The sequence below is a fragment of the Lagopus muta genome, chromosome Z (assembly GCF_023343835.1).
Source record: "Lagopus muta isolate bLagMut1 chromosome Z, bLagMut1 primary, whole genome shotgun sequence".
Classification (NCBI taxonomy): domain Eukaryota; kingdom Metazoa; phylum Chordata; class Aves; order Galliformes; family Phasianidae; genus Lagopus; species Lagopus muta.
In genome coordinates this window covers 53,591,511-53,615,090 of record NC_064472.1, presented here as the reverse complement: position 1 = coordinate 53,615,090, position 23,580 = coordinate 53,591,511, and the positions used below count along the sequence as shown (strand labels likewise).

The window sequence follows — 23,580 nt, the reverse complement described above, 5'->3', positions numbered from 1 at the left end:
ACAGCCCTGTGCAGCCTCTTCCATGTCCACCACTCTCTGGTGAAGAACATTTTCCTGATATCCAACCTTATGACTTCAATGAAGAAAAGGATGTTTCCTAAACTACTCTGAGAAGCATAGTATGAAACATGATCATTTTTGGCAATACACTCAAGAACACAGGGAGAAGTGAAAATACTTTACTTGTCAAGATCCATAAAAATGCATAGCTATTTTCAGACACAAAAACTGGGTTCAATCTCCTTTTGTGGAACAAAAGGGGAAAAACCTAAATCTGTGTGCGTGGAAGAACAGTGTTTCCAGAAGAATAAATTCCATTTGTTCTAGCTGGTTAAAATGAATGGAGATATTATTAAAATTAATATAGACATCGTATTACACTGATGCCTTCCAATGTTCATGCCTGAATATAATTCTACTAAAAAAAAAGGAGAAGATAAAAAATGAACCTTAACCTGTATTCATGTATATTACCATCAGCGCCAGGTTAATCATAACATCCATGCATAGAAATACCAAATGTAAAGACTTCTACGCTGTAGACTCTTCTGGTATCACTTTCTTCCAGTACGTCTTGTTTTCTTTCTTAGTCTCTAACTCCTACACCCTCCTCCTCCCAGTGTATTCTGACACTGTGATACAGTGTCAGGCATTTCACCAGTGGAATGAGTGCTGCTGTGGATGGTTGGCTGTGGTATAAAAAATTCAAACTGAGAGACAACCAGCAAGCTGCTCAAGAAACAAGCATGTTAATAATCAGTACTTACCGGAATGAAATAGGATAAATGACTTACTGCTAGATGGGAACCTGTTACAACATTTATATATCAAATAACATTTACACAGCTGTGGCTCTTCCCTTTCCCGTATGCCTTGCTGGCCCAGCCAGCAGTGACAGCAGATCGGCAGGGCTTCATGTTCCCTGAACATGTATATGGGCTGCGTTGGTGCTGCTGGAGCCTGAACAGCCCCAGGTCCAGGGTCACCATGGGACACTGCCAACAGAGATGGTCCCAAAGGTGGGTATGGTTATGCTTACCCAAGATTTTATAGGCAAAGAGGAATCTCAGTCCACCCCACCCTCCTGGCCAGTCCACAACTACTGCATTTTTGGCATGTGGGACTCCAACTCAGCCATTAAACTGCTACCACCTTCAAAAAACTCCTAAAACATTCCATATTCCTTGGCAGAGCTGTGGGCTGTTACAGTTTGATACAGAGTTGGCTGCTCCCCACTGGCTCCAAGAATAGAGAGAGCAAAGAGATTGATGTCTGTCTACACCAAGGATGCACTGTTACCCAAAAGGCTCACTGACAGGCTTACTGGCACAAGTACTTCAGCAGCTTGTGGTTTTCACTAACAAATAAACACTGCTTCCATTCTTACTTAGAGAAAAGCCAGCTGCCTGGAGAGCCATAGAGGAGATCAAGTATACTGCCCTTGCTTTCAGCCTAACCCCAGCCCATGGCCTAAGCTTGCTTGACTTTTCAAACTGCCAAGCAACTTGCATATATCAACTATGAGGCTGCCATCTCTTGGCCTCACTTTCTGCGTCAAACTGTAAGTGACAAGGTTCCTCATGCTTCAGCTGCCAGGTTTTCAACAGTCTTAACCATGTGGATAACATTATTAGTGATTGCTTTGCACTGGGCAATGTGAATTTAAGAACAGATTTTCTATATATCAGCATGCTGCAATTCATTTCTAAATACAATCACTGCTGACAGAAGAAAACTAAAATAAATCCCACACAAGAGTAAGTGGGCACAGCCAGCAATTAAAGCACTATGGTTGCAGGAGACAGAACTTTTCCAAGTGACATCCAGCAGCTCAAGTCAATTCATGGCAACTACAGTTGCTCCCATTTCCCCTGAAATCCTGGTACTGGTTCTTGCTCTTTCCCTTTCAGTGTAGCTCACCTACCAGGAGATAGGTACCACCTCCCCATGCCACCTCATCACAGAGACAGCTGAACACCATCCTCAGCCCTAAGATGCAAATTAAGATTTGGGATGTCAGTCATTGTTTCTTGACTGTCCCACCTGATCCAAATTTCAGACAAACGCTGACCAATTGCTTGGTCACTAAACAGTGGGTATGGAGAAGAATAACCTCATGGATGACTTCTGCTCTGTGGAATATTCAGCAAACACTCAATGAGTTCCTTCCACAGTGGGAGAGGCCTGATCCCAGAAAGGACAGCAAGCACCTCTGACTTAATTTCTTCAGACCAGCTCCTCTGACAAGGCTTCTTCTCATGGACAAGGAGCCAGTGCTTTTCATATAAACATTTCCACAGGACATGTTGGCAGGGGTCACTGGCCTCCGCCTTGGACACAGAAGGTTTTTTTCACCTTCATTGATCACCTGGCCAAAAAGATGGAGGGTCTCCTTCTGGCCAGCTGCAGTCTGGCCAGCTGCATTCTCCAGACAAGGTGACATTTGAAGGCTCCCATCCTCAAGAGGAGAAGAGACAAGCAAAGAGCTTAGAGCTGAGTCTGGCACTTTCCCTGTTCAGATTACTACTGATCTTTAGGACTGGCTTCATCACAGCAAAACAAGCATTTTGTAGGTAAAAGATTAAGGATCAGCCCTACGGTGCTCTTGAGGTACAGTTATCTTCCACCAGTTTCTCCATCAGCTTCCATCCTGAGTACACTCACTCTACAACCCAGGCAAATAGTCCTCATGTTCACAATAGGGATTGCCTATTTCCCACCTGCAGAAGCCCACCTCTGTTGTGTTATAGAAAAGACATTGGTCCATCCATGAAGCTTATCTGGATTGTTTCTTTCCTGTTTCACATCTTACAAGTACAAATGTCTTGGGAATTGAGAAGTTGTTCGGATTATTCAGTAGTCTCAAGCATAAATTCTCTGTTTGCTATTTCCCCACTGTAATAAAAATTTGTTTCGTTTTTTTAATATGAAGCATGCTGCTGAGGAGACAGAATAGTAAATGAGGGAAAAAAAACGGAGGACACTCGTGGAAGTTTATCAGCTTTACTAAATCTTGCTGGCATAGCCAAGAAGCTATCACAGTGACTGCTGCTGTAGAGCATGCAGTTGGCTATGTATGGGGCTCCACCATAGAATCATAGAATCACCAAGGTTGGAAAAGACCTCAGAGATTATCCAGTCCAACCATCCACCTATCATCAGTATTTTTCACTAAGCCATGTCCCTCACTGCAACATCTAAATGTTTCTTGAACACCTCCAGCAATGCCATTGTACCACTTCCGTGGGCAGCCCTTTACCACGTCTGACCATCTTCTTGGAGAAGTACTTCCTAATGTCCAATCTGGACTTCCCCTGGCACAACTTGAGGGCATTCCCTCTACTATTACTGCTGGTTACAAGGGAGAAGAGGCTGCCTCCCACCTCACCACAACCTCCCTTCAGGTAGTTGTAGAGAGTGATAAGGTCTCCCCCGAGCCTCCTCTTCTCCAGACTGAACAATAGCACTCCTTCAGCTGCCCCTTACAAGGTCAGTGCTCCAGACTCCACACCAGTTTTGTTGCCCTTCTCTAAACATGCTCCAGGGCCTCAGTGTTTTTCTTGTAGTGAGGGGCACAAAACTGAACATGATACTAGAGCTGCAGCCTCACCAGAGCAAAGTACAGAGGGCTGGTCACTTCTCCACTCCTGCTGGCAATACCGTTTCTGATACAAGCTGGGATGCCATTGGCCTTCTTGGCCACCTGGGCACACCATTGGCTCATGTTCAGCTGAGCGTCAACCAGTACCCCCAGGTTCATTTTCTCTACACTGTCTTCCAGCCACTCTGCCCCAAGTCTGTAGTGCTGCTGGGGATTTTGGCCCAAGCGCAGGACCAAGCACTTGGTCTTGTTGAACTTCATTCCAATGGCCTCAGGCCACTAACCGAGCCTGTCCAGACTCCTCTGAAGGGCATTCCTCCCATCAGGCCCTGAAGGCCCTGCTAAGGCACATGGAAAGTAAAGATGAGGTGAGTGGTGGTAACCAACATGGCGTCACCAAGGGCATGTCATACCTGACAAACCTGGTGACCTCTTATGATGGAGTTGGATCAGTGGATAAAGGAAGACCAACTGATGTCATCCACCTGGACTTGTGCAAATCAACTGACACTGTCCCATATGACATCCGGGTTGTCAAATTGGAGAAAAATGGATTTGATGGATGGACCACTTGCTGGATAAGGAATTGTCTGGATGGTCGCAATCAGAGTTGTGGTCAATGTCTCAATGTTCAAATGGAAATCAGTGACAAGTGATGTTCCTCAGGGATTGGGACTGATGTTAAATTTAACATCTTCGTAAGTGTCACAGAAGTGGGATCAAATGCACCCTTAGCAAGTTTGCAGATGACACCATGCTGAGTGGTGCAGTTTACATGCTAGAGGAAAGAGATGCTATCCAGAGGGACCTGGACATGCTTGAGAGGTAGGCCCTTGCCGATTTCATGAAGTTCAGCAAGGCCAACTACTAGGTTCTGCGCCTGGGTCAGGGCAATCTCAAGCACGGATACAGGTGAACGGCTTGAGAGCAGCCCTGAGAGAAGGATTTGAGAGTGTCAGTTGATGAAAGATTCAACATGAGGCAGCAATGCGCATTTGCAGCCCAGAAGGCCAACTATATCCTGGGTTGCATCAAGTGAAGCGTTATTCGACCCCTCTGCTCTCATGAGACCCCACCTGGAGTGCCTCCTACGAAAACAGGCTAAGGGAGCTGGGCTTGTTCAGCTTGGAGAAAAGAAGGCTGCAGGGTGACCTCATTGTAGCCTTTCAGTACCTAAAGGGAGCCTACAAACAGGAGGGGAGTCAACACTTCGAAAGGGTAGATAACAGGAGGACAAGGGAAATGGTTTTAAGTCGAGGGAGGGGAGATTTAGGTTGGATGTCAGGGGGAAATTCTTTACAGAGAGAGAGGTGAGGTGCTGGAAAAGGCTGCCCAGAGAGTTGTGGTTGCCCCATTCCTAGAGGTGTTCAAGGCCAGATTGGATGGGGCTCTGGGCAGCCTGGTCTAGTATTAAATGGGGAGGTTGGTGGCCCTGCATGTGGAAGGGGGATTGAAGACTCATGATCCTTGAGGTCCAGAATGGTCCTTGGCCATTCTGTGATTCTGCGATTCTGTGAGTGCAGTTCTGAGGCCCCTAACACAAGGACATTGAGCTGTTGGAGCAGGTCCAAAGGAGTGCCATGAAGATGGTCAGAGGGCTGGAGCACCTCCCCTACGAGTACAGGCTGAGAGCTGGGACTTCTAGGGGACCTTCTAGCGACCTTCCAGTACTAGAAGGAGGTCTATGGAAAAGCAGGGGAGGGAGTTTCTATAAGGGCAGGTAGCAGCAGGACAAGGTGAAATGGTTTTAAACTGGAAGTGTGTAGATTTAGGCAGACACCAATATTCCTCATTGTGAAGGTGGTGAGACACATTGGAATAGGCTGCCCCATGAGTCTGTGGATATCCCCCTCCCTGGAAGCATTCAGGTCCAGGCTAGATGGGACTTCAAGCAACCTGATCTAGACAGAGATGTCCCTGCCTATAGCAGAGGGTGTTGAAACTAGATAATCTTAAAGGTCTCTTCCAACTCAAACTATTCTGTGATTCTATGAACTTCTGCCAGCTGTTTGTAGAATGCCTCTGTCTCTTTATCCTGGTTATGCAGTCTACAGCAGATCCCCATTGGGGTGCCCACCTTGTTGGCCCTGCCCTTGATCCTTAGCCATAGTCTCAATCTCATTACTCCCAGCCCCAAGCTCATCAACACCACAGTAGACTTTATGAGAGTCACACCACCACCCCTTCTCAAATAAGGCCATCCCATTTGTGGGCTGTGTTGTGTCAAGACATCAACAAAAAGCTGGAGAAGTTGAACAGGTAAGTGGGTAAGCTTGGTGGGAGTTTGCAAACTATAGTTACTGGAGGAAGACTGGACATTGTGTATGCACTTTTCAACTGGCCAGAAATAGGATGTAAGAAAAAAAAAAAGTTTACGTATGATTTGTTCCTTCCCTTCTTGTTTTTGGAAGATGAAAGCAACAGACCCAGCAACACCATGCCATTTAGTCTCCCTGGACATCAAAGGAAATGGGAAACAGTTAATTATTTGAGGCAAAATTCTGGTCCACCAAGGATCTCCCAGTCAAGGAGAATGATGATGGTAAGAGAAGAAACTAACATCTGCAACCTTGACAGAACCTAAACTTGCAGTGCGAACCTTGCAGCACATGTGGTCCAAAATGAACTACCAGCCTCTTGCCCATCACCCTGTCCAGTGGGGTTTCACCTAGAAATGACTGCAGGTCCACTACTTCTGTGAGATGTGCAAGCCCACACTCCACATTAATGATCCGTTTTCATCTTTGTGTCCAACAGAGCTTCTGCTACCTTGAAACAGAAGAACAGCAAGCTCTCCTACACTACTGAAAGGCTCTGGCGTTATATCCCATGTTTGGCTTTGAAAGGGTGGGGTGGTGGTTGAGGTTGGGTGGCTGGAACTGATATTTCCATACCAAACAGAGTCAAGGCCTGCTGCTGGCACAGAGGTCTATGACGACCTCTCCTTGACAAGAAAAATAGGATTAGGTGTGCATAAGACAGGGCTGCATTTGATTCCAAACTGGAAGAAAACTGGAAGAGGCAGTCACCCCTCTCTATATTATACACCACTAGAACCCACAGCAAAAATAGAAAACCTCCATCCAACTGACAAAGGCTAAGTCATAGTCAAAAGCTATTATAAAATTCATGTTACCATCCATGTCACAAAGTAAAGTGGAAGAAAATCTGCCTGGACTACAGAAGAGAACCTCCACAGCCCGGATGAATAAGGACAATGAGGTAACCTGCTTTTGGTTTCCTTTTTTTCCCCCACAAAAACAGAGCTTATTAAAACTAAAGGAAAATTGCTCTCTGATGGCTATTCCAGCCTCTGTCAGTTATGTGTTTTGGGAAATGGGGCAAGACCTCTGTCCTGTGTATCTTTGAGATAATAATGGTGTATTTTAGAAAATCGTTTGATGTATACTTGAAAAGCACTGTGTGTCAGTTATCTCATTACAAGATTCTCAGCATGGAAAAATCCAGGCTATCTGAAACCATCCCAAACTACAAAGATAGATCTTGGCATTTGGTTGCTGACACAAGAGATAATTCAGACGTATTATTTAATGGTACCCTGTGGCAAACTTACAGCATTATAAACTGCAGAAAGTGTGGAAGATTTTGTCTCTAGGGACCTGTGTTCGTTTTAATGGTGAAAAGCACTGTGGGTAGGGCAACACTATGCTGCAGCACACAATGCAAGCAGCATTTTTTTGTAACAGGTTCCACATTTTTTTTCCTCCTGTTGGTGAAAACATTACATTTAATATTTTGTTTGGTTACTTGGGTTCAGTCACTTATTCCTAAGAAATTCCATCTTTTTTTTTTTTTTTTAATTATTATTTTAAACAATCTCCACAACTTACAGTTCTCTCTTCTAGCAATTCTCAGATATTTTCAGATCCCTTGCAGAGTGCACTCAAGTTGCTGAACTGGAAAAAAGTTTTTTCTCACCCTTTGATGCCCAGAAAGCTTTCCTCTAGCAGAATCCACCAGAATTGGGTAGTGGATAGAAGATGACACCGCAGGACGGGCTGACAGTGGGACTACCATTTTCACATGAGTGGATTAGCTGTTTTGTTATTCAACCATACCCGAAGAGCTGAAGCTGTAATGCATCTCAGTGAATTTCAGCTTGCTGTTCTTACTGAGCTCTGTGTCTGGATTCTTCCCTCTCTGAAGACTGTATCTGCTAAGCATCCTTGCTTACATTTTTAATAGAGAACATGTGATAGAAAAGAACAGAAATGCAGCACATATGTATGAGCTTATGTTTAGAAGGTTCTATCAAGGAGACCTTAAGCTGACTTTTTTTCAGTGTTTATTACAGCCCATTCACCTTAGAACAGCTGAGCTTTTGCTTTTCTCCTGCTTCTGAAAAATATATTTAACATAGGCATTCTCTGATTACCATACATATTTTCATTGCCAATGACACACTAAAAGAACTGCAGAGCCCTTAACAAAAGGCTACTGTTGCCAAATGATAAATGGATTTACAGCTGTCTTGTAGAGTGAACAGAAATGTGACTCCTCTCTGTTAAGAAGTATAAAGAATGGATTGAATTACCACAGAGCCCTAGCTCATAGGCTCAAGCAGCGTTCCCATAATACAGTAAGAGGAAGAAGTTTTCTGTTCATTTGGTTTGTAATGTTGGACAAATATGCCATAAGTATCTCTAAGGAGACCAAAAGTGTACTAATTTATGGTTTTTGTTTGTTTGTTTGTTTTTAAAGAACGTAACTGGAAACTAATGGAGAAATCCTATTATTTTAAGCCAGAAAATTTTAAAATAAGCTCTTTGGGCTTCTTGCGTACCTCTTTATAGTCTGAAATTAATGACATTAGTAGAAATTAATTTGGAGCTAATAAATGTTGCTTTCATTGCAGATCCTGTTTGTTTGGCTCTATTGTACTTCATTCCCTTCTTTCTTTCTCAGTTGTGATGGGGAGTAACTCTAGTACTGAGGAGCTCAAAGCTTGCAGTAGAAGACAGAATGTATTTAAGTGCAACATGTTCACCACATGAGAAAAAAAACACTCAACTGTTTATGTATGAATAATAGCTTCATCAAATTGTGCTGATTATTCTATAGGTACAACTCTCCTTCGTTGAGAATATGCCACCTTTAATCAAGTGTCCTTTTCATTTACAGCACATTTACAGCCTTCTTCTCCACTTCAAAATGATCACTTGGGACAGACTACTATACTTCATGTCTCTTACAGACCTGCAGCTTACACATACTAACAATCTCAAAGCACGTTTCATTTTCTCTGCTGCTATGGAGCAACATTTATTCTATCAGTGAAAAGCCACAGTGTAGGAATACAGCAGATGCTCTCTACAGTTGCTACTGAGGCAGCTGGACTGAATGACTAATACAAAACAGAATATGAGTCACCCAATTTTTTTAAGAACATAGGTACAGTAAGTTCTAAGAAAAGTAAGGCGAGATAATGAGTACTATTTCTTCATACCATTTATTTTGCACAGTTGTTTCAGAACCACATTGGAACAACCGTATTTGCTTCAATGGTTTCCATCATTATGCTTCTCCAGCTTCGTAAGCTGGTCCTCAAACTTTTGAATGTCTACTTGATGCTTCATTAAGAACTTCCCATTCAAATGAAAAACAGGTATGTCATATTTGTATTTATTATACCATGACGAGTTCTCCGGAAGGGTAATATCCACCTCCTGCAAAATAAACTGTGACAGGAAAGAAATATGTCATTACATACTACAGTGGAAAAGTGGCTTATCTTTGCATCAAGATTCTTTTTCAGAAATGAAAGAAGGTTCACTTTATGCTTCTGGATTTATTCTTCTATATTGCAAAAAATTGCCCATTTTATGGCAACAAAATGTATGCAGCCACAGTCCTTAGCTATGCATCTGCAAAGGACTCACTCCAGTTCAGAAAGGTACTTTTGATCCCCTGTACTGAACCCGTTTCCTTTGAATATTAGCTACAACAAAGTGTCAAGCAGTACAGTGCAATACCTTTCAAACACTACTATTAACAACTTCTTCCCAGGGCAAAGAACAGTAAAAACTGTCCTTAAATACAGTTGAAACATTTGAAGCCCTATTTACCAAAATGTTTTTTCCCAAATGTTATCATCACCTGCCCCATAAAAATTGTAAACTCCTGTCAGACAGGAAACAGTATTTACAAGTGCAGTGGTTTTAAAAACTTTTGCAATTAAGTGTATGATGGTTTGGTTTGCCAATACTTACTTGAGCTGCATGGTCTCAAAATGTTTTCTGGATAATGAATTTTATGGAAATCAGTGCTGAAATTGTCTTGAAGAGGTCACCCATGAAAGCATAATGGATGCAAATAAAACCAAGCAATTTTCTTTCTCAAAGAAAGAACCCTCATGAACTATTTTTTCTCTATATGAAATGTATACAGTATTGCAATACGTTACCCTTCTCTTATATGGCTCAAGCACTTCTTTTGCTTCATCACAAAGAGGGCAAGGTTTCTAAAGGGGAAAAATTGAGACCATCATGAAGCACAAAGTAAAACACACAAATTAGCTGCACTGTAAAGTGCAAAACAGGCAGATGTGATCATTACTGCAAACATCATTTCCCTCCGCCATTTCTCTCACGTCTTAAGGCTTTCTAAATTTTTATCCTTGCAGCATGGACAAAAAGAAATTACTCTTGCTTTACCCACAAAAAGCATACATTTGCTGTTATTTTTAACATTTTTCAACTGCTATTCCAAAGGTTTAGAAGGTCATTATGGCTTATAAGGCCATAAACACATCCTTTCTTCTGGCTAGCAGCTGCAGGTAAAAGTGCTTCCATCTCCAGTTGGGAACAACTGCCCATAATACTCTAGTCAGAAGTGGAGCAAATGAGGGACTCACACGAGTAACTTCTATTCCACTACAGATCAAGTCACCAGTGTCAGTTCAAATAGCATGACATAGGCTGACAATGTCTGATAGAAATTAAACATGATACCTCCCAACCTGCACAGCTAGGAGGGCAAAAAACCTCCAGCAGAGTGAACTGGCAAATGGCTCTGACCTGCAATGGGGTTCAAGAAAACCTCTCCTTTCTGAAAATTCCCTAGACTTCCTCTGTAGCTATCAGCTGACTTCTGCTGATAATGTATCATGACTGTCAGAGCACCGCTCACGTGAAACAGTGACTCACATGAAGGCATGCTGCTTCAGTATCTGTAGTAGCAGAATTTGGCCTATAATTCACACAGCAAAACACACAGACATCCTTCTGTCATGAAACATCACTTACAGCTGGAAAAGACCTACTCCTTCCCACTTAAAAATCTTTCTATGGCTTCTTTAAATATAGAGCTATTTCTTACTTCCCATATGTTAACTCATCTGGATTAAATACTCTACTTTCAATTCAGATCCATCTAAACTGTTTTTCATGCAGGGACATATCCTTATACTCTGAAAACTTACACAAGATGCTAAACATCAACAGTTCTGGGTTTTTGCTTGCGGCTTTTGGATAGATCAATATATTAGAGACCCAAAAGTGCATATCAGTGACCGAAAGAAATGCCCCAGAATCCTGCACATCAGTTCTTCATATCACTCCTTCACACTTAGTTCCAAGAGCCAGCCTCTCTGTACTGTTATTAGGATGTTCTTAATTTTCCTAGGATTGTGGTAAACTTTCTAACAGTCACACAAAAGCATTTAAAAAACTAAGCTGATTTTCAGCAAAGAATATATTTTGCTTTCCTGCATGAAAGGCGAGTGTTTGTACCGCATAGTATTAATATGATTGGCACTGGTTTGGAATCAGACAATGAACTAACTCCACTAACAGTTAAATCAGTTTAAATGGTCTACTTATATTATCATACATTTTTCAGTACTTAGTACAATAGTAAGTCTCTGCCGTGGATTTATCCTATTCTTTAATAGGATATATAATACATATTCTGTGCTAGGATAAATAGGGCTGCCTGGTTGAGGCTGTCTTACACAATCCCCATCTGAAAGGTACCTTACTGCAGCAAGTGGGATTCCTACTGCTGACACAGTAAAAATCCCTTCTCAAAGGGACCTGTGCTGTATTATTAGCTGGATCTGTTTGACAGTACACATGCTGGGAGGGAAAGTTTTATTTCTATAGACAATGCTCATTTGTGTGGCATACTCTGCCTGCAGTTTGGTACTTATTTTACAGTGAAGCTGAAGGAAGCATGCCTATGTTCTAGCCACCACTTCTTTTGTACTAACGTAAGCACTCATACAGCTACGTGGTAAAACTAGACATGAAAACTGATTTGACTTACAGTAACACTATAAAAAAAATATTCCTTTTTTTTTTTTTTTTTTTTTTTTTAAACCTGGAGCAGCTGTTGCACGAATGCCTGTGTTGGCATAAACAAAGCCTCTTAGGGGAAAGACCATTTGGCAATGCTAGCATCTACTAGTTTAATGTGGTCACAGAAGCCATAGCTCTCTCCTGCCTTTTCTTCCTCTTTTCTTTTCATTCTTAAAAATTGGAAGGAGGGAGAAATGCAATTAATAAGTACAAACTAGAAGCAGTCATTAGTTTAAAGCAGTCTGCCTTCTTCTTTGCAACTGACAGTGATACGAGACATGAAAAACATTTTCCATTAAAAACACATTCAGCCAGAGAAGACAGTTTAGAGAGCTACTTGAACTCTGCACCCAGAAAATTTTATTTCATACAGTACTACTAGTTTAAGATTTTGTGAGACAATATCATACAAAGGAGCTTCTTCACAATTATTAATCCAAAGCCAAGCTCATTATTCCCTACCTTATCACACTTGCTTTGTGAATGAATTCATGCTGAATCAGACAAGGAGAGAAGGAAGCTGTACAGTACCGTCCTTAAAGAATGCATTCCACTAACTAGGAAACAACTGACGAGGACTTCTAAAATCTATTCCTCTGTTACACAATTTAAACACTCTTTTACAGCTAGGAAGAGAATGAACAAACATTGTTCAGGAAGAGGAAATCATATGAATTTCACCCAAAACCAACAAGTACTGCCATACTGATATCAACATTCTCAGTGCTTTGCATTTAACATTATTCTCCCAAAAGCCTCAGAAATTATGTAATGACTAACCATAGTTAACTGCAGCGTGCCATTCCATCTGAAAGTGAAAAAGACCTCTGCAGATATAGCAGATTCTTAGTAACAATTTGTGGAAGGCAGTAGCTCACAGATGACCATTCTTGCTCATCACACCTGTTTCCTACACGTGCTTAAGAATCCTAACAGCCTATACCCCAAACAAAAGTTTATTTCCATTTTATTCCTGTTAGCTTTACAGAGCCCGTAAAGGAAAAGAAAGGGTGATAGCAGACTTTTCTTTTTCCTCATATACTATCAGTACTACTCTGATATATTTTCAGTCTCAAATATAGCAGTGAAATTAAATGAGTGCTTCTAAGAGCCTATTTTGACTGTTTATGCCTGTCTTGAACAGATTAGGTATGAAAACTCATCTTTGATGTCCATTTCCAGGATGAAACACTAGCAGTTAGAGAACAATTTTCTACTAGAAAATGGACCACAGTGTCACTGAGATTGAATAGTCCTGAAATCTCCATTTGTTGCTTGTAACTACTTGCTTGTGAGAGGAAAGTGCTGTAAAGCCAAGATTAAAAACACCCTAAAAGCAAATGACCAAAACTACACAAAAGGTCAAGTTGTTTCATCTAGGATTTGTGTATATTGATGCTTTATTCTGAAAACTACTTTTACCTTGGTGAACAGAGTCAATACTGGCTTATTTGTGCGAGCTGAACAGAGTTGTCTTCCCGGTAGACTGGATGTACTTGCTAGTTGCACTGTTCTGCTTAGAAAACAAAATATCATTGTCCTCCTACGGCAAAAATAAAACATATGCTTTAATTGTTTTCTGGTATAAGTAACAAAGTTCAATTTAAAGCTTAATGTGGTTCTTCAGTAACAGCTCTAAAATATACAATCAAACCATTTTCCCAGCACTTCTATGTTCACAGATCAACTGCTTTTTAATCAGAAAAACTCTGTGACAGACCAGAAGCAGTTTGAAGTAGCTCAAGAATTGCAGCTCCATTAACAAATATATATTTCCTTGCTGAAATGCCTCTTTTAAATTCTGTATTACAAACACTGACATAAATGCGTAACAGTTTCAACTTGGCATACGCTAGTAAGAATTATGTGATATTAACCAAAGGCAAAGTGCTATGCTTTGAACCTCAGTAATCTTGCTGCAGTGCTTGACATATTCTACTTAAAATTATTCCATCAAACGACTAATCTGTACCTAATCAGAATATTAAAATAATGCTTCCTGCAGCAAATAAAATGCTGCAGCTAAGACAATTTAACTTTGTAAAAAGTTAATAAAAGTATAATGAAAGCATGCATATCACCCTGAGTCCTTCCTGCAACAGCAAATTAATTTTTGAATGATGCTGGTATGTTCTTGCTTTCTCTGGGGAAGCTTAAGAAAACTCATAGAAGGTGTTGCTGTTGAAGGGTAGCAAATTGAAGTCATCAAACTACAGGAAGACTAATAACAACAGTTCTTCCTCCCCAGCTTAATCTTAAGGGAATCTCTGAATGACATTCTGGGACTTGGAGGCAAAGAAGAGAAACAAAAGGGAGTCTGCATAGAGAACATCAGCACAGGCAATATTTACTATCAGATTATGCACTGTAGCTATCAAGTCAGTTTACAGAAAGTCAAACTGTTCATTTTCCACTCAAGCAGAACTTGCCTATAGTTCTACTGACTGCAGAGGACCACAAACATACCATGAAACAGCACAAGCTTAAACTCAAGTATAAACCAATGGGATAACAGAGAAGAAAAGCAGGACTAAGTTGCAATTGATACTCTTGTTTTAGGATGTGCAGTAAAGAAGAGCCCACTGTATGTGCTGGACTTCCAAGTATTAATATTACATTGCTCTGGTTTATTTTTGGCACAGTGAAGTGTACTATGCCAGCTTGCTCACATGCAAGATAAAAAAGTCAAAAAACAAATAGTTTGCATTCTGGTAAGTTTACTTTTGTTGTCAGCCTAGTAAGGCAAATTTCATTCCTTCAAGACAAGGACAATTGTCCCCATACTATTTTGTGAACAGCAGAATGATTAAAGCCTAGATACATACAGATTTATTCCCCCACTTACACATATGATGTGTGTAGAATGACTCTGGTTCTCTCCTTTATCCCTGCTTTTAGACCCCTCCATCCCAAGCTGAGCTTGGACGACACTGACAAAACACCAATTAAACACAAGCGGATATGCTGCTATCAACACAGAGCTTCAGGATCTCACAAGAATAAAGACAAAAGTCCAGCATCTTACTCCCCCATCAATTTCAAATAATCATAAGCAATGCTGTATTTACAGTTCAGGAGCAAATCTTCATTAACCAGTACTATTACTAAAAGAAGAGCCTTGCAGGAGAACACAGACTTTGGCTGGATGTTTTCATAAACAATCTAAGCACTGTATAATCTTAGTTGCCAAATTATTCACCCCCGGAAAATGACACTAAGGCCATGCTGTAATGCCAGCTGCAGAATGACTCAAAGAACTAATTGGATTTATGAAATGAAACCAGTCACAGCCCAGGCTCCAGACGTGCTCTGCTCCTCCAGCACAAAGCAGCCTGAGACACCTTGCCCACAGGGAGGGTAAGATAGTGTCAGACAGTGTCATGTTTCCACAGTACAGAAGATGTAGTTTCACTTCCTATGTTTCAGAAACCTACAGTTGCTGAACAGCATCTGTATGTGAGCAGTGGCCAGAACAGCTGCATTCAAGATGCAATAAAGCAAGGTGCTAGCAAAAAGCAATTGAGCTTTACCGAAGTGTAACCATGGTTCTGCTCCGGCAGAAATCTGCACATAAATCAGGGAGGGGTTAATAATCTTCTTTCATGCAAAAAGATTAAGGTTTTGGATAAAACACCAGAGCTGTGGTGGTGCAGGAACCCAGGAGGTTTCTGCTGTTGTGTAGGGTTCAGCATAGCTGCTACTGATCAGAAGATAGTGAAAGGGAATATCTAACTGCTCACCAGGAAAATCTACGGTAGCTGCACAATTCACCTAAGCAGCATTCAGAGGACCATGTGCTCAGCACATGCACACCAACACCACAGCAACATGGGAGGAGCATGCTCCCAGTGCCAGCCCTCACTGAGCTGAGCACAGCTCCTGAGAGGCAGAGACCAGCTTCACAGGTCACTCTAGCCAGTTTCACCGCTGACAAAAAGCCAGGGAAGTGCCACACAGTGTTCACATCCTGTTCATATCTGTGTTGTACTTGTCTTCTGTCATGAAAAAATTAAACTGCTAAAGCAAATATAAAATCTTTCAACATGATTACTTCACGCTTTTCACTCCCCTGCCTCCAAGCTATTATAAAGACCTGTTTGAGAGACAGAATCAACCCATAAATGTAAAAAGAAAGGATGCTTGCAAACTTAAAAACCCTGCCTTTCTTATACTACAGTAGTACACAATAATTTAACTGATGATACTTCTGAGTTCAAACTTGGCCCATGCATGGTGTATTTTGCAAAGCCAAATTGAATTAATTTCCTATCCATATTTTGGGATGCTGGAAAAATAAGATGTGAGACTAGAACTAGCCATTATTTGGACAAGACAATTAGCTGTAAAAACTTTAGCTTAGCATCAGTCATTGAAAGAGAAGTACGGCTGACTTGCTCCCTAACTCTGTACTTCAATGACACTATATATTCTGAGCCTCACTCCAAATCACTGACAGATCCTTGCATTGTGTTCCTGGTTGTTTTATACACAAAATTACCTATGTATCTCGATAAGATTATGCACTGCATACTGTTTTCTTTCTGTGAATGTGTATGTAGACCTGAAAAAGAAATTACTATGACCAGACAGGCATTTGACTGTATACACTGCACAATGATGCACTATTTCATTCTGGAACCTTAGCATGTGTTTGATCAGTCATGACTGCTTGGACCAATCAAACCTTTTTTCTGTATGGTAATATATCAGCACCAAGAAAACTACTAAATTTGCCTAAAATGGATCCCAGTCCTAAATACCTCCTAGCTGTTTTCCTTAAAGAAACTCTGTAAATTTCTGTTCTGCTGACTTGACTCCCCATTAGTTCCTCACTCTAGTGTGACAAAGAAATAGGAAAGAGAAACAGATGTCAGGTGAAATCCCCAGTGACTGGAAAAAAAGGAAACACCACTCCCATTTTTGAGAAAAGGTGAAGATCTGGGAAACAGCAGCTTGGATTTTTTCTTTGGGATGATGACAGAACAGATCCTCCTGGGAGATAAGGCAGATGGAAGATGAGGATCTGAGACAACCACTACGACTTCACAAAGGGAGACAACGTCCCATCAATCTGGTGGCTTTCTACAATGGAATGATGGCTTCAGCAGAAATTTAGATTAGATCTTAGGAGGAAATTCTTTACTCAGAGGGCAGTGAGGCCCTGGCACAGCTGCCCAGAGAAGCTGTGGTGCCCCATCCCTGGAGGCACTGAAGGCCTGGCTGGATGGGGCCCTGGGAAGCTGAGCTGGGATGGGCAGCCCTGCCCACGGCACGGGTTGGGGCCAGGTGGGCACTGAGGTCCCCTCCAACCCAAACCATTCTGTGATGCAGATGCAGACTGATGGCCCAAGTCAGCGGAGGCTTACCATATTTTTTCTATGCCTCCTGATTCAAATGCTGGTATGGTAAGCCAGGAAAAGAGAATTACTGGCAGTGGGTTTCGGTTTGCTAATGATCAGGATGACGCGGCACGACAAAACACGGTGACACCGCAAGGCAGCAAGGACCGCACGAGCTGGGCCAGGCGGCCCCGTACCGACCGCCTCCATTTGCAAACCTTTCCCGGGCGCAACACGTTTTCCCACTACCGCCCGCCACCAGCAAGCCCCGCTCCCCCCGAGCCTTACCAAATCTGTCTACAGACTGAAAGAGAAACGCGTCCAGCGAGCTAACTACCGCGGCCTGCCCCGCTCACAGCCTGCGCTGCGGGCAACACAGCAGCCGCACGCAGGGCTGCCCCGCAACACCAAACCTCCCGCCGCCCTCCTTCAGCCCCCGTCGCGCTCACCCCGTGCGGGCCGGGGCTGCGGACTCCCACCTTGCAGAAGCCGGGGGAAGGCCCAGCTCCGCGCTGCGCCCGGGGAGGACGCGCGGCCTCGGCGTGCGCGGCGCCCCTCCGCCGCCCTCTGCTGGTGGCCCCGCGGGAAGGTACGTTTCCTCTGAAGGTGAACTCGGTCTGAGCAAATAAATGAGAGCACTGGGCCTAGCCTCCCTTTTTCCCAGTGGTAAATTGAATGTTAGGGAAAATGTCCAGTTCCCTGTGACTCGAACAGAAGCCATGTAGATAAAATAGAATGTTAAAAATGTGATATGTGGCTTTTTTTTTTTTTTTTTTTTAAATCTTTGAATATTGAATGTAGGCATCGACTGTACTCATAACTGAGTGGAAAATGAGGAAAAAGAGTCAAACACAGAGATTCTTCCTAAAAACAGTACTCCTCTCTCTTAACATGTAGCACTTGAAGCACTCTATTAACTTGAAGCACTACATGGTATGTTTGTTAGCCACACTGGTGGATGGTATGAAGCTGGGGTGTTTTGGAGTATATGAATAAATCCAAATGAGATTGGAAATGGGCTCAAAATAACACAGAGAGTTGCAGTAAGAGTAGAAAAGTTGCTGATCTAAGGAAGATATCAATCTTACAGTCCCACAAGGAAGAATCTTTCTCTGCTGAGATTAATTTTTGCATTCTCGTCTGAAATTATGAGCCATTTTGATTTTGTCCTTTCCATTTTTTCCAGATTTTTTTCCATGTAATTTTCCAGATTACATGGCTTACAGAGAGGGCTTCGAGATCTTTTGAAATTCATCTGTGTACAGAAATTTGCAGTTTTAGTTCTCGAGTGTGTTGATTTTCCTTTCTCCAGAAAAGTATTGTAAATAAAAAGCAGCAAGCATTTGCTGCTGGGAAACAAGGACTGTGGGCTCATGTTCTTTCTGTTGCTGTATTTCTTTCCGTGCCTTGCTTGTGCTTTTGTAGTTATTCCAGGGAGTGGGAGACAAATTTTCTGCAGGTACAATCTGAAGTTTCCCCTGTATGCCTGTGCACTGTGAGGCATATCACTGCAATGGGAAGGCTGCCAGGAGAGTTGCCTTACCCAACCACCATGACATACCTAATTAATGAGCAGAGTAAACAAATGTGCCTGCTGAGGATTAATCAGCTCCCAGTGACTCGTTTTCAGACACTATCTTAATCCCTTCAGTTGAACAGGAGTATAATGCTGGCAGCTGTTCATTTTTGTGCCAGGATCAGAAAACCCAGTGTCAGCTTTGGGTGTTCTGCTTTGCTATAAGACAGGCTTTTCGAGTTTGCCACAAGTCTCTCCCTTGGCTCTTCCCAAGTAGTCCTGCCTTTGGTCTGCTCCCAGCTCATGTCTCATGGAGCACAACTGTGCCTTCAGTGCTTATTTAGGAAACCTTAAGTCATGGATGGAGTGGAAAGGACTGGACTTTTAAATGTTGGGAAGGGATGGAAGGAAGACTCTTTGGGTAGAGGATACTTTCGGCAGAACCTAGTAAAAAAGCAGGGGTAAATAAAGAGGAAAACGTGTTCCTGGTTTCACAGGTATCAGACTGATTTTATCCTTCTCACTCCAAAATGAAGGTTAGCCTACTTCGGGGTCTGTGTACAGGATTTAAGAACCTGAAGGAGGTGGAATCACAGTCCCCTGACTGATTAGTTTATTCAAACAGAATTGCTGCTGAAGTGAGCTAGTTCTCCAATGAGGTCCTTTCATGACCTATGGAGCCTGTCATATTTCCCAAATCAGTTATTACATCACTAACTGACCTTGCTGAGGTGAATGTTTGGAACAGCATTCATTTGATTCTATGCGCTGTTTTCAAGACAAAAATGTTTTTCAACAGTCTTGCACTGCTTCGTGTATTCATTTCTTCTGTGTTTAGGCATATCTGGCAAAGGCTGGTTTCAAACTTAATCTGGGCTATTCTTATTCTGGGATAAAGGTATGAAAAAAGAAAAAAGAAAAAAGTCAATTCCCTATACTACACCTTGTGTAAAGAGATACTAAGATTAGGGTGCTGTGATTGACCAGTTTTGCTTTGGCAGATTTCTGCTACATTCTTGTGGGTAGCTCAGTACAAAGTGACTTTTGATTTTAATATGTTGGTTATGTGATAAATCCTCCTTTATGTTTGTAGCTATTTGAGCAGCAAAATATTACAGATGAGGAAAGATTTAACACCACAGAATGTGAGTCACTACTGCTCTGCTTAGGAATATGATGAGTTGCTGTGCAGCTAACTATGAAGTATGTTCTGAGACCTCGAAGTAGTGGAACCTCATCCTGTTTTTCATTCTAGCGCATAAAATGTCTTTAGACCTTAAGGGCAGCTGTGACTCAATGGTTAAATATGCTGCGCCAGTGTCCTGCTATGGTCGACAAAGCTCTTCTGACTTATGTATTTGTTTGATCATTTACTGAATCTCTTTAAAAATGTCTGGAATTATTTTCATGATTTCTGTCTAAAAAGAACTCATATTGTAATGGATTGCTATACCTACGGCCTTCAATTAGGTATGTGTCCAGATTTCTATATTTATTTCTCAAGTATTTTGATTTTATCTTTGCTACTCCATACGTTTGACATATGTCACAATATGCTTTTCATTACCTTTGCATGTTTTGTCTGTATTTGCATCATTCCTCTCATCACACAAGGTAGTTAACAAGTTAGTGTTTGTGGAGGGGATTTAGGAATTACTTTGACTTCAAAGTTTATCTTATGTATAAATCTTGGGCCATTTTTGCTTTGCAAGTAGTGTACAATGAGCACTCAATCATCAAACCTGAAAATCATCAAAGATTAAAAGTAAAAACAATAGCAGCGAAGACATAGTTTTTTTTATATGGAAAACTCCACCCATAAACATTTTTAAGGCTGAGGCACACTCTGTTGAAACTTATGCCATTGTGGAAAAGAAAGAATATAATTTTTCCTTCTCTGTGATCCTCTACACCTCTCACTACAAGGTTTCTAGTACTTTAGATGCTGTTGTCCAAGTTTTCCCAAAGCTTTCTCCTGAAAATGGCAACTCTTGTGCTTGCATAGCACTCTGGGATTGTGTCAGCCCTGCTTGCCACAGCAAAGGCAAGGCACTGTATTCCTGTTCTTATAGGTCATAGAGAATCTCTGTCTGTTTTGCTCTCTTATTTGGGAGGACATTGTTATCTTTGTGATGCCATGCTCAGATCTGTGAGACACCTACCCCGGTTTAAACTCTGAAGGCTTGACAGATTCAAATATTACAAAAAGTAACACACTGAAAGAACAACCATATTGTCACAGATTGATTAACTTAAAATGAAGATTAGAAGAACATCAAGAAAATACTTGGTTGTAAGATTAGAGCGAATTCTTGCAATAAGGTATAACTGCAAGAAATGACACATATCTTAGCATCAGGCAAAGTAGCTTGAGAAATATATTCAAAAAACACAATGTGGCTTTTAAAGTATGAAAATAGGTTATAGAAAGTTTTAATTTGCTTTAATGACCTATGTAAGGGAAGGTTAGAGGTTTACTTGCATATGAGCTTCCACTACCTGCTAATCCAGTAATCATCTGAACATTAAGCATAGTGACAAATAAAATAAATTTTGCCTATTAGTGGTTGGGACAGCACTTAGAATTTACCTTCACATCTAATAATCCCTATTGGAGCAGTGCTGTGATGACTGCTGTGAGTTTACTGAGCATCACCAGGACACCTGTTTACAGACCATGCCACAGCTCCTTGGAAATCAATGTGACTCTTTTAATCCTTTTCACAGAGCTTTGGGTCAGCCATTCATTTGCTTATAGTACTGCAAAAAAATGCAGCTTTCGTTTGGAATGCTAAGAAGATTCCAACATGTTTGTTTTTGACAAGTTTTTTCCTTCACTTCACATTTCCTTCACTCAAATATCAGTGGGTAGTATTTATAAGAAGTTTTGTATGAAATCTAGGATATGCACTAGCTTTGTCTTCAATTAATGGTGAGGCTGCTGTGATAAATGGATGTTGTAAATGTCACATTGCTCTCATCTCCAAGATTACACAGCTGATAAGTAGGGAGTGAAATAATGTTTGTAATTTTGGCCCACATGTCCACAGCAAATTATGTAATGGTCTCAGCAGTCATTTTTCTAACTAAAAAGCCATACTATTTCCTTGACTACACATAAATGACATCTGAACAAGTAGCAGTGGCATTAAGTGAACACTTGGCTTTTCTCTTATACATTCCTCTCTTTTTCCTTAAAAATGTCTTCCCATGTTTTCTGTGTATTGATCTGCTGAAGACAAAGAGCTTCTCCTTGTATTATATTACAACACTTCACTTTCATAAATGAATAAATATTTTTGGTTTAAAATAAAATGAGAAAAAAAGGCTAAATGAGGCTCTGGAATCCCTCTTCCAGATGTCACATGAACAAGAAAAGACAGTTTATTTCTCAGCCTAGTGATGCACTTTGAAATGATGTATTAACTGATGATGTACTGTTATAAAATATGATGCACTTATTTACTGTCTCATGATACAAGACCTTAAAGGAAATGTATTTTTTCCCAATACCACATCATCGTTATCATCTCTTTTCCAGTTCACACAAAATTTTGTCAACATTGTGTGAAGGCTGGTTATTGCTGCTATTTCCAATCCATCACTTCAAAATCAAACACAAGGAAATCATATCCCTGTCTTAAATGTTGTAAAACATTAAAATTCTCTCCTATTTTTAATGTAAACTGAGTTTAAAAGTAAAACAATGTATTTACAGTTGAAATTATAGTTATTTTAATGTTGATTATAAATGATACATACTCTAAAGTGCTTCTATTCACCTCATTATTTTTTTTCTTCTCCTGAGATATTTTACTTCTCAGTATACTCTTTCTTTCTTTGCCACGTGGTAACTATCTCTCTGCTGGCATAATCTATACTGTAACCCGTTATCTCTGATGCCATGGATTTTTTGGATAAGCATTTTGTGTCATATAATGACTGCAGTAACACTGTGTTTTGTGTTAATTTGAAAACAATTTAGCGCTAGTAAGGCTGACCACTTATCTGATATGTGCTTTATTTTAATCATTGCATAATCCCATTTAGCTTCTCACTGTGTAATAAAAGCTGCATATACAAGCTACAGTACTAAGGAGTCATGCAGCTGTCAGAGAAGCCTCACAATCTTGCTCCTTAGGAGGGAATGGAAGCACTTTTCATTTTCCTCTTTTTGAGGCTGAACAAGCTTGCAACCATCTCCTTCCTGTGCCCTCCACTGTTTGATGTCTGGATGCATCACTCAGCTCTGTCTGTGCTGCTGAGGTATGGCTCATGACATGCCAGCCCTGCACGCTGCCTCCCTCCATGCAAGGCTAGCAGGTCACAGCCATACTATTGACTACATGCGGGCCTCATTAACACCTTAATTGTGGTCTTCGTTTTCATGTGAAGGAGTGGTAATAAAACTTTTCTAATCATGGTGATTCAACTGCAGAAGAGATTTCCATAACTGGGTATGTTTTTTTATTTATGCAAAAAAGTTTTCCTTTCAGTAGGAAGGAAATTTAAATTTAATTTGAAGATAAACAAATGGAAAAGATTTGTCTTCAAATCCATGTGCAACTTGTCTTCTCAGTAGAAGTATTTGAAGGGATAGAAATGGTTAAACAGTGGGTGTACTATTTGCTTCTTAAGTTATTTCCTAAAATGATGGCTTCATCATTGCTAAACCCTTCACCTGGGCCTTCCTTTGTAAAATTTGTGATTTCCACTCCACCTGCCACAGTTTGCCAAGGCTGCAGTGATCCATGATCCTCACTGCAAACATCTAGGGGACCAATAATGCACTGTTCAAGCAGAGGA

At 41.2% G+C, this 23,580-nt stretch overlaps 1 protein-coding gene across 1 annotated transcript; it reads right to left on the bottom strand.

Moving 5' to 3' along the window:
- Positions 1-1,039: 1,039 nt before the first annotated feature.
- CZH5orf63 (chromosome Z C5orf63 homolog) lies at positions 1,040-17,979 on the bottom strand. Its single transcript, XM_048932530.1, has 4 exons — positions 17,738-17,979; positions 13,342-13,432; positions 10,026-10,082; positions 1,040-9,300 (listed from the first exon to the last, which is right to left on the bottom strand). Exons 1-4 carry the CDS (start codon positions 17,977-17,979, stop codon positions 9,121-9,123), a joined length of 570 nt encoding a protein of 189 aa, XP_048788487.1. The 3' UTR covers positions 1,040-9,120.
- Between the last annotated feature and the right edge of the window lie 5,601 nt (positions 17,980-23,580).